Source organism: Squalius cephalus (assembly GCF_949319135.1).
Source record: "Squalius cephalus genome assembly, chromosome: 2".
Classification (NCBI taxonomy): domain Eukaryota; kingdom Metazoa; phylum Chordata; class Actinopteri; order Cypriniformes; family Leuciscidae; genus Squalius; species Squalius cephalus.
The window spans coordinates 25,772,679-25,783,625 of NC_137123.1; the positions used below are offsets into that span (position 1 = coordinate 25,772,679).

Genomic DNA, 10,947 nt, shown 5'->3' on the forward strand with positions numbered 1-10,947 from the left:
TATGGGCAACAACAACTCAACCTGTAAGAAATCGAAAAGAAATAAGTACTCGTTCATTCAACTTTCGACCTATAACCCATGTTGAACTTGCAAAACCTACAATAAAATCTGAGATTTCTCAACGGCAATCGGGTGAAAGAGACACATTTAGCCGTCTAGCCCCATTGACTCCCATTCATTCTGCACTCGCCCGCGATCACCTCCAGTGGAATTCTAATGGAACTGCAACCAAGATCGATACAATGGGGCTAATAGGAAGTGCCAAGGCTCTCCGTAGACGGGCTCTGTTTGTACACAATATCCCACATGTTTTCTTGCTGTCGCTTTAAACGGAATTGTATTTCTTTTTAAAAAAAATGACGATGTCAGCGGTCGCCCACGTTCTCGTGCCCTTCCTGCTTTGCATAGCGCTTGCAAACACTCACATTTTCGACAAAGTTTTGGTGGATGTCACTTATGATCACTATGCGGAGAAGAAAGTAGACGATCTCCCTGCCTTCTTGGCCATGCCGTTTAACTGTCTGATAAATTCAGGATACGTATTATTGGGAATCTATTGGATCTTGCAACGGATGTCAGACAGTAAAAACAGCAGTGGAGCCGCTTACACCAAAGACGTGTTTGCGCTCATGGCAGTCGCATATGGACCGGTGCAGTGGGTCCGCTTGGCCACCTTGGGGCGCGCGCCCGCTGTTTTGGACCAGTGGTTCACTTTACCTATTTTTGCGTGGGTGCTGGTGTGGTGTAATGTCATTGACCAAGGCTGGTCATCTCGTTACGCTTTAATGGTCGAATCGTGCTCCATCCTCAGCTATGGCCTGGCGCTCTTCCACGACCGAGGGTTTGAGGTAGCTCTGGGTTTTCACGTCTCCTGCGCCGTGTTCAAAGGCGTCCGAGCGCAGATGAGCCACGGAGATACGCAGTCCATGCGCTACCTGTGGTTGGCGGTGCTGTCCTGCGCTGGTTTCGTGGTTCTGAAGCTTCTGGATCATTCTCTTGCAGAGTACTGGGTGTTTCAAAATCTCACGGGACATTTCTGGTCCAAAGTTTGCGACATTCTGCAGTTTCATTACAGTTTTTGTTTTCTCACTCGCCTTAGTGAAAATGCACAAAAACGCTCTTCATAAATGCTCATACATGTCATTTAATAAGTAGCCTACGTACTGTGAACACAATACAACCGAATAATAAGGCAATGAACATATGCTATATTTTGTATTATTTGTCAGTAACATCATGTCACACTGACAGCCTACAGATTGTACAAATGTCTAATGATTTTAATGTGATCAACGAGTTTGTAAATACACACTGATCTGATGATCTTCTTTATCTTCCTGATTCATTTTAGCAATCCTTTTTTTTTTTTTTAAGGGGGCATATTTTTCCTAACATATAAAAACATGAGCCATTTATGTATTGGCTATTTGGACTGAATCCCTATAATACAGTATTTTATTACCTCTCTCTCTCTCTCTCTCTCTCTCTCTCTCTCTCTCTCTCTCTCTCTCTCTCTCTCTCTATATATATATATATATGCTATATATTTTGGTAACACTTTACTAAGGTTGAACTATCCATGAGCAATACATTTGTTACTGTATTGTTCATCTTTCTTTGTTAACGTTAGTTAATACAAATACAGCTGTTCATTATTTGTTGGTTACTTAACTACCTAACTTACTCTCTCTTTATATATATATATAGTTCCTAATAGTCTCATTTTCCAGTTTTTAAGTTGAAGACTAAAAATGAATGTAAATGCACAATATACAAATTAACAGCCTATTATTCTTGCCTTAACTTGACTCATTAAAACAACTAGCAAAAACACACTGCAATATTGTATCATTTGTTACAATTAAAAATCATAATATGATGCATTACAAAGTGTTTCACAGAAGAAAAAAACTTTCTTATCTTTTTGCTTGTAAATAATCTTCATATTTCAAGCTTTGTAATCCCAGTCAGCACTGGCTCTGAAAAAGTCGATCTCCTTTTTTTCCAGAACAGTATGAATACTGCTTCTCGGAAGTCTTTATTTGTGCAGTAGATGAATGGGTTTAAACAACAGTCCAGATACGCCATTACTGATGATAGTGATCTCAGCCATTCAGGAGAAGGGGACAGATCAAGCCTTCCAAGGAGAACCAACTAGGACAACAAGAATGAGCAGAATTTTTATGGACCAGAGAGGCCACTGAAAAACACACAGAACAGAAGATTTTTCCATTCTTTTCTCACCTCAGATACAGCAAATGGAGCATAGCAGAACAGATACAAGATCACCAGTAGTGGCGTGACAGAGGACAGATCATCCTTGCTATACAAACAGATAAAACGTGCAAACTGATATCACAGGAAATGACCTTATGAAAACCTCTGTGTTCACCACTTCCAACTCTACAAACCTGGAATACTCTTTCCCAAACCCTACACAAGTCAGGATGGAGCAGCAGAGTATGAGGAGAAATGGGATGAAGATGGAGATGGAGAACGCACAGAGGATGTAAACCAGCATGTCAGAGTAACTGCTCTCCCAGAACACTGCACACAGCATTTCAGCTGGATCATACCTGAACATGGGACGCAGAGTACAGTGAGAAGTTATGTAGATGCATATACAGTATTTGGAGTATCTCTGAGCATCTTTACCCACCTTATCCAGTCATAGACTACTGGCACTGCTCCAAATATAGCTCCAATGCACCATGATGCCACACATGCAACTGCCATGACAATAGACAGTATTTTACCTTTGGAAGGAATGCCCATAAATCTCTGAACACAGAGAACAGCTGAGGACAAAGAAGAAAAGAATGCTGTAATTGTGACATAACACTTTTTTATAGATAACTTGGAGGAGTTTAGTTCTCAGAATATTCACCTTAAATTAAATGTTTTTTTTTTTATGAAAACTTTGAAATTTAAAGTCAAAAGACTTGCTTCAATCATATTAAGAATTGTACCCCTTTTAAATAACTAAATATTTAAATAATAATAATTTAAAAACTTTTTTTATAATTAATTATAACGAATGAAGAAAAATCCAAAGCTAGGACAAAGAACTGTTGTAATTGTGACATAACTTTTTTTATAGAACATTTAGATTTTTTTAAGGCTAAAACTATAAGTTTAGATCTCTGAATAACTTCGCTTTCTAATTCAATTTTATTTAAAAAATACTTGAAAATAAAGTTAAAAGACTTGCCTTAATCATTTAAGAATTTTACCCTTTTTAAATAACCAAATGAAAATTAAATAACCAAATAAATAATAATGAAAGAAGAAAAAAATCCCAAGCCGAGGAGGAGGACAGAGGAAAAGAATTGTATAAATGTAACAATTGTTTTATATATAGATCATTTAGATTTGTTTAAAGTCTCAAACAAGGAGTTTAGCTCTAAGAATTTTACCCTTTTAACCTTTTAAATAATAATAATAAACATTTTATTAATTATAATGAAAGAAGAAAAATCTCAAACACTGGTATTGCTTGTAAGAAGTATTATTTAATCTTTCCTCGTAATATATCCTGTGTCCAACGCACCTGTCTGCACCCATTCAGTACAAAGGACTGTTTATATATTGTCCTTTATTACAAATGACAATGAAAGCAGTATTTGTAAAGATATCCCATAGAGCTATAATTAACTCTATAAATTGTTCAATGTCAGCCATACCTATACTTCCAATGGAAGAGGTGATGAAGGTGAACTTTAGCAGGCTCACCACCTCACACCAAGGTGAAATCTGACCATCACTCAGTACAGCTAAGAGGGAGCCACAGATTACGAGGAAGGAGCAGAAGAAATCTGAGAGCGTGAGACTGAAAAGTGGCAGCCAGTAAAGACACTGAAAATGGTCTTTACACTGTGAGAAAGCAGAAAATAAAATAAATCAAGGCATGAGGTAGTTCATTGTATTTGAAAACATTCTCTAAGGGGAAGAGAGAATATACATTATTCTTACCACTATTTTAACTATCAAAACCAGTCCATTTCCCAAAACACCCACTACCATCTCAGTTGTGAGAATGGGAGCGAGAACAGACTTCTCAATTCTGGACCAATAATTCTCCTCTGATTCCGTTATATTATTTGAAGTGTTCACTGAAAGGAATAAGATACATATTTTCACACATCGGAATCAAGAATCAATTTAGCAATGCAATTTACATACTTACAGCCAGGGCTTGACATTAACTTTTTTGCTCATCAGCGACTGTGGCTATAGTTGTTTTCCAAAGTTATTAGCCACTCTGCATTTTCACTGGCCACAATTTTGACATTGAAACAATGTGGGGAAACTGCCATAGCCTAGATATTTTTAATATTATCTCATAATTTGGCAGCAGGTTACTTATATATATATTAGGCTGCTGTCATTTTAAGACCTGATACCCATTGTACTGTTACACATGCATTTTCTTTCTCAACGGTTTACATTCACTTGAAAGTTAAAGCAACACTAAGTAACATTTTTTACCTTAAAATAATGTTTCCAAAATGGTTTCAGTGGTTCATCAAGTCGTAACAGGGTGAAAGGCACTTCTGGATTCGCTTTGCGGCCCTATATCTGCTAGAACCGCACTATGCAAGTTTGCCAAACCGGGTCGCGTTTCTGTAGTTCGAATGAGACATAAGAAAACTACAAATTTGACTTGCTTTATGTCAAGCGTTACAATAGTCATTATTTAGTTTTTCTTCGTTTCTGATGTCGCAATACGTCATACTTTCATAAAATCATGCAACATACTCTACCTTGTCTGAAGGCTGCGGTAGGCTAAATTATTTACGACAGCGGTAATGGACAATTCCGTTTCCAACCTGTAGGGCGACCGAAGAGGAAAAGTTCCTTAGTGTTGCTTTAAAACACAACTGACTGTGTCTACATGAATACTCGCATTTTGTTGTTCTTTTGTGAGTATTGGACTGTTTAAGCGCAATTAAATTACTCAGAAGGCGCCTTTATGTGCGCACATGAAATCTGCTAAAATTATTTAAAATGATGCGCAACCCAACGCAGAAATTCAAGCCATGTAACACCAGCAATATTCATCCGGAGCAAATTAAACGAGTGAGTAAAGGGACACGGGGTTTGTGTGTCAACTCATTGTCGGAGAGATGAGAGAGTATCTTTTCTGCGGAAAACTAGTATTGGAAGTGTTTCAGATATTTCAGTATGGATATGTATAGATATTTATATTTATGCATCTAATATTTTTGACAGCACTATACATTGCACTTAGTTTATTATTTCAGATGCCTTTTTAAGACTTGAAAAATATATATTATATATAAAATTCAACCTGCCAAAGTGACTAGTAGGAATGACTGCAGTCCCACTTTGGCTGAGTGTGTTATAGTTACGCGAAGATGAAGATAAAAGTGAACAGACTTTATTAAACGAAAGAGAACTACACCAAACTGAACATAAGCATTAATGAGAACCGTGAGAACTAAAACACAGGCATATATATGCTAAGTGAAAACAAAGATGATTGATTAACACAGGTGATTCCAATGAGGGAACTGATGAATAACCATATAAATAAACTAGAATGCAATGAGTAACCAAGGAGACAAACTGAGAACAAATGAGACATGTGATTGAAGGATACAAACTAAAAGTCCATGAGGGTGAAACTAAGAATAATCATGACAACTATGTTACTGCTGAAATCCACCCTCATTTTGCAGATGTTGTTGTTGTTAAAGTCAAGCCCTGCTTATAGTCTACATCAACCTGAGTAGGCTAAATAATTCAAAAGGAGACTTTCACAGTGATTTTGAGTTTGCCAAATAAACTTAAAAACCTCTTTAAAAAGAAGGTTATCCACGATAACCTTTTGTGCAATAGGTGAATGTTAAAGGTTCTTTAAGGAACAATCAATGCTTTAATTTTAAGTGTAAAACAGCATATTACATTTAATCCTTCACAGAATATTAGGGTACAGAGAATTTTGTTTAAAGGAGGTTAACTTACTTTGTCACCGAAGCAGAGACCTACAGATAAACCCAACGATTAGCATAGAAAAAGGAAAGCTTCACACTCGGCTGTTTTCTGGATATGTGATACGAGAGCACTGAACACCTTGATTACACGAGGAAATATAAGACGTCACAGCTTTCTTTAATTAAACTTAACCTGCTTCATTAAGCTTTAACCTTTGAACACTTATTCAGCCGTTTTCACAGTGACGGCACTAATGGTTGTGTGCAACAAAGCATTATAAGAGAAATCGTTTAATCCAGAAATCTTCATTTTAGGACTTTAAACACCAGCAGAACCCAAAAATGTAGTGTATAACACTCGTGTCTGTCTGAACTCTGAACATATTTTCAAAACTATGTTGTCATTATCATTGTACAATGCTGAAACAATGTTGACCAAAAAAAAAAAATCCAATGTTTGAGTGAAGGATCTGTTAATTTTAATAAAATGTCATATTATACAATTTCTCAAATAATATGATAAAACTACATTATTGAATACTTTTATGATAGTGGAACAATCCAAATCTATTTATAGAGGCCGTTTTATTAAATTTATTATTTTTAATTTAATATAATATTTTAATTTTGTATCCTTATTTGTAATTCTGTTCTGTCTTATATTTTGTAAGAGAATCTCACTTCCGGCGTTCTCCGTGTGCATTTCCACAATCGTCCGCTGTTCTGGTTGAGAAGGCCAAATAGCGACTGTCCGGTGAGTACGAATTGATTATTAAACTCAACTGTATTTTTTGTCTCTTTTTTTTTTTTTGTGAGCACGCAACGCATTTTGTGCAACCGATATAATTAATTAAATATTAAGAGGTCAAATATTGGTTTAAAGGTTATACGAATAATAGCAGTATAGTCATTGAAAGTCCTTGAGAAATCTGCCTGTGGTTAAGCTACTACAAACACTGCACGGGCAACATTTGCCTTCGAATAAATAACACTGAGTTACAGATAAGATTAAATATGTAAATACACATTGATGTCTTAATGAAACTGTGTAGTAAATGTGTCGAAAGCTAGTCTGCTTTACATGCTTGAGTTCGTGTCCTAAGTCAATTGCTGCAGTCCAAACAGTGCTTAATGCATTATTATGGACGTATTACATTCTGTCTAAAGATTAATTGATGTGTGGTTCTCAAATTAACCACATTTATGTAACTTATCTGCTACCTCGCGATATGAGCGGAACTAATGGTTTGGGGTTTTTGTTTACGTTCTGTAAGGGGAAGTAATTCATGGCACACTTTTGTGTAACTGCCAAATTGTTATTTTATTTTATTCATTCGATGTTTAAAAATTGTCAGTAGATGTCCATTAGAATGTTCAGTGTTGTAACTTGAGCAAAATACACATGAAGACCCCCATTCTACCTTATTATTGTCCCTTTTACCTACAGTGCACCTCACTGAGATGTCTGCTGCGTTACGTGTGGTCTACACCGTATCAAGGCCAGGTGGGGTTATGAAATAGAAGCATACGAATACAGTGGCATTTATGTATATCTTAATATGTGGTGATCAAAATAAAGACTTGGCTCACAGATGCGTGATGTTATGCATTTATTCCTTAGGGTCATTTCTGGCCAGTCAATGTCTTGCACGGCCTCTCAGCCTGTCTGCACACAGAGCAGGGATAAGTAAGTATTTCATAGTACAAAAACAGGATCCACTCTAATATACATTCTTAATAATAAAACCTTTTCCTATCACATCCCGGTTTTATGGAACCACGTTTCCGCATAAAATAAAAAAGATAATAGTGACTTTTAATTTCACAATTTTCTTCTCACAGTTGTTTTAAATTTTATACTCACTTTTTCTATATGCAGAGTATGTCAATAATCAGGAAGATGCCACAGATATGAAGTCCATCACGGACCGTGCAGCACAGACTCTTCTGTGGACAGAGCTGTTCAGAGGTCAGTAACAACATAAGCCTTTTATCTTCCATAAAGTCTTCACATAAATAATCCCGATTACTCAGAAAAGGTAGGAACCACCGGATATTTGTGTTGATGCAGGTTTGGGAATGACCATGAGCTATCTTTTCCGTGAACCTGCCACAATCAACTACCCATTTGAGAAGGGCCCTCTGTCTCCCCGTTTCCGTGGCGAACATGCTCTGCGCAGGTACCCCTCTGGAGAGGAGCGATGCATTGCATGTAAACTTTGTGAGGCCATTTGCCCAGCCCAGGTACACTCTTTTTCTAACTGCCCTTGTTCATCCTGATATATCATGACACTGTAATGACCAGCAGTAATTGCATGTATGTTTATTTATTTGCACATGTGAATAGGAAGAGTAATTACAAGAAAATAAAAGTAATGTATGCAAAGGGACACCCTAATTCTCTCACTCAGGCTATTACAATTGAGGCAGAACCTCGCGCTGACGGCAGCAGGAGAACAACGCGCTATGACATAGACATGACCAAATGCATCTACTGTGGCTTTTGCCAGGAGGCCTGTCCTGTGGATGCTATTGTAGAGGTGAGCATCTAGCAGCACACATTTCAACTGCTCATCCCGTCACTTAGTAGGTTGTTTAATGGGTTTTAAGACAACATGCCTTAAAGCAGAGGTGTTCGAACTGGTTTCTAGGAGATCTGTGGAAAAAAGTTTACAAAATTTATTTTTAGAGCTGTCAGAAAGATACTACAGCACAATATAAAAAATAAAGTAAGAAAAACCTAATAGGATATACATTACCATTCAAAAGTTTAGGGTCAGTAAGATTTTTGTAATGTGATCTCTTATGTTCACCAAGGGCGAATGATCAAAAATACAGTGAAAACGGTATTGTGAAATACTATTACAATTTAAAATGACTTTCTTTATATAAAAATTTAATTATATATTTTTTAAATATATTTTAAAATGTCATTTATTCCTGTGGTGTTAATCATTTCTCCAGTCTTCAGTGTCACATGATCCTTCAGAAATCATTCTAATATGCTAATTTGGATAACATTTATTATTATTATCAAAGATGAAAACAGTTGTGCTGCTTAATATTTTTGTGGAAACAGTGATACTTTTTTTTTTTTAGGATTCATTGATGAATAGAAATCGAAATCTTTTGTAATTTTCTGTATCTTTACTGATCAATTTAATGCATCCTTGCTTAAAGCTGCAGTCCATAACTTTTTGTGTGTTCAAAATTTATAAGCGAGTACATCATGAATCCATTTTCCAAACTGTGTTTTTTGACTTATCCTGAATTCCCTACGGAACACCTATAATAAGCGTTTATATTCGGACTATTTTAGACTGTGGAGTAGCCCATTACCTGTGTGACTCGTCATAGACATAAACAGAGAGAAGTAGCTCCGGTTCTTCCGCAAGACGCATGCAGTTCTGTTTATTAACCGCTAGAGCACCAAAAGTTATGGACTGCAGCTTTAATAAGAGTTAATTTGTTGTAAACAATCTTACCCCAAACTTTTGAACATTAGTGTATATATTATACAATGTGCATTAAATTAGTATTGTGATATTGTACAGCATGCAAATATTGCAGAAAATAAGCAGTGTACATGCTTAGGATGAAGCATGAATAAATTTGCCATATTGCATTGTACATGACCAGATTCCCTGAAGTTAATGTTTATCTCTACTCCTCTGTCTTTTCAGGGCCCCAACTTTGAGTTCTCCACAGAGACTCACGAGGAACTGCTTTATAATAAGGAGAAGCTCCTCAACAATGGAGATAAGTGGGAGGCTGAGATCGCTGCCAACATTCAAGCTGACTATCTCTATAGATAAACATGCTTCATGGACTGTCTACTCTCAACACAGTGACAATATAGTCTTCAACATGCTCTCTTACCAATAATCACAGTTTCAATTGCATAAGGAAGAATTGGTTTTAGACAGTTACAGTTGTGCTGATTGTACCTTTTCAATGCCCAGGGACTGAATTCTTTTCTGAAGATGCACATACTTTTTTCAACTTGGGCATACATATAGATGCTCAGTTCTGATATTAAGTTCACACATTCAAATAATAATAAAAAATACAGCAGCCTTGAAGTGGTGCCTCTCATTAAAACATTTCTCTGTAAATCTACAGCCGTCATTTGACTTTGAACATTCAGCACAACCTCACACAGAAACTGAGGTCAGTTGTGTAATAAGTGTCTAATGGCAGGAGAACCAAGTTGTTCTCGAAAACCACAAAGGATGACGCACTACTTTGAGGCCAATGTTATATTCTCATTTTGCAGCAGTCAATCCATCCTCCCCGTATTCTTCCTTCTTCCTTTCATATTTTGACCATCCAGTGGGTTTAAATGAAGAAAGAGTTGTAACAAACAAAAGCACTTCAGCAAGTGTTGAGTTTCTCACATTGTATCCTTGCAGGTAAAACATTTTATTTGTCCTTGTGAGAACTGTACAAAGACTAAATACTTGTGTACCGTATATAATAAATTAATGCTCTGTCCAAATCTTTCACAATCTCCTGCCTCTTCTTTTTAAATTGAAATATTTTGGACAGCTTCATAAAAATTATGTATATTTAAGATGAAGTTTTCATATTTTACTTCTTTGAATGTCTTTTTAAAGGGATGTGAAATCTTGGTTATCTTATAAAACCATAAATAAATGGTTATTTACACGTAGTAACAGTTCTATTTAGAGCCGTGTCTTCTTGAAGGACCGTTTTATTATAAATAGAGTTTAGGGATCTTTAATCCCGCCTTTTTGTTTTCAAATCTGTAACTGTCAAAGCCACCTCCTCATTACTGGGTTTCTGCTCAACGATCCAACTACACATATTGTCAACACACTCTCAACAGGTAAATGAAATGTCTATAGATTTTAACTTTCAAATTGTAACTTGTTTCCAATAATGACTTTTTCTCTTTTTAGTTTAACAGAACATGTGGCCAGCTCTGGAGAGAAGTGTCATTAAGTAACATAGATATTGAGTTTATCAT

General features: G+C 36.3%; 3 protein-coding genes across 3 annotated transcripts; 2 read left to right on the forward strand and 1 right to left on the reverse strand.

The window, feature by feature from the left end:
• The first annotated feature begins 293 nt into the window (after nt 1-293).
• On the forward strand, nt 294-1,693 carry tmem187 (transmembrane protein 187). Its single transcript, XM_079864248.1, has one exon. The coding sequence runs from the start codon at nt 357-359 to the stop codon at nt 1,125-1,127; it is 771 nt and encodes a 256-aa protein (XP_079720374.1). The 5' UTR covers nt 294-356; the 3' UTR covers nt 1,128-1,693.
• Nucleotides 1,694-1,898: 205 nt separating this feature from the next.
• On the reverse strand, nt 1,899-6,340 carry LOC307154359 (type-1 angiotensin II receptor A). The gene is made up of 7 exons (XM_079864247.1): nt 5,989-6,340; nt 3,973-4,112; nt 3,684-3,873; nt 2,660-2,798; nt 2,412-2,576; nt 2,245-2,323; nt 1,899-2,154 (listed from the first exon to the last, which is right to left on the reverse strand). Coding segments are annotated over exons 1-7 (927 nt in total). The 5' UTR covers nt 5,990-6,340; the 3' UTR covers nt 1,899-1,941.
• Nucleotides 6,341-6,618: 278 nt separating this feature from the next.
• ndufs8a (NADH:ubiquinone oxidoreductase core subunit S8a) lies at nt 6,619-10,459 on the forward strand. The gene is made up of 7 exons (XM_079849194.1): nt 6,619-6,711; nt 7,405-7,461; nt 7,579-7,644; nt 7,837-7,926; nt 8,029-8,201; nt 8,369-8,497; nt 9,641-10,459. The coding sequence occupies exons 2-7, from the start codon at nt 7,419-7,421 to the stop codon at nt 9,770-9,772; spliced, it is 633 nt and encodes a 210-aa protein (XP_079705320.1). The 5' UTR covers nt 6,619-6,711; nt 7,405-7,418; the 3' UTR covers nt 9,773-10,459.
• The last annotated feature ends 488 nt before the right edge of the window (nt 10,460-10,947 follow it).

Excerpts from the sequence above, each read along its gene's own strand:
- LOC307154359 (XM_079864247.1), bottom strand. Across the intron at positions 2,799-3,683 it reads CTCTTCCATTGGAAGTATAG|CTGTTCTCTGTGTTCAGAGA; the intron begins GTATGGCTGACA and ends CTTTGTCCTCAG. Across the intron at positions 2,155-2,244 it reads CTCCATTTGCTGTATCTGAG|TTGGTTCTCCTTGGAAGGCT; the intron begins GTGAGAAAAGAA and ends TTGTTGTCCTAG.
- tmem187 (XM_079864248.1), top strand. The coding sequence starts at position 357 with ATGACGATGTCAGCGGTCGCCCACGTTCTCGTGCCCTTCCTGCTTTGC.
- ndufs8a (XM_079849194.1), top strand. The coding sequence starts at position 7,419 with ATGTCTGCTGCGTTACGTGTGGTCTACACCGTATCAAGGCCAG. Across the intron at positions 7,645-7,836 it reads TGCACACAGAGCAGGGATAA|AGTATGTCAATAATCAGGAA; the intron begins GTAAGTATTTCA and ends TTCTATATGCAG. Across the intron at positions 8,498-9,640 it reads CTGTGGATGCTATTGTAGAG|GGCCCCAACTTTGAGTTCTC; the intron begins GTGAGCATCTAG and ends CTGTCTTTTCAG.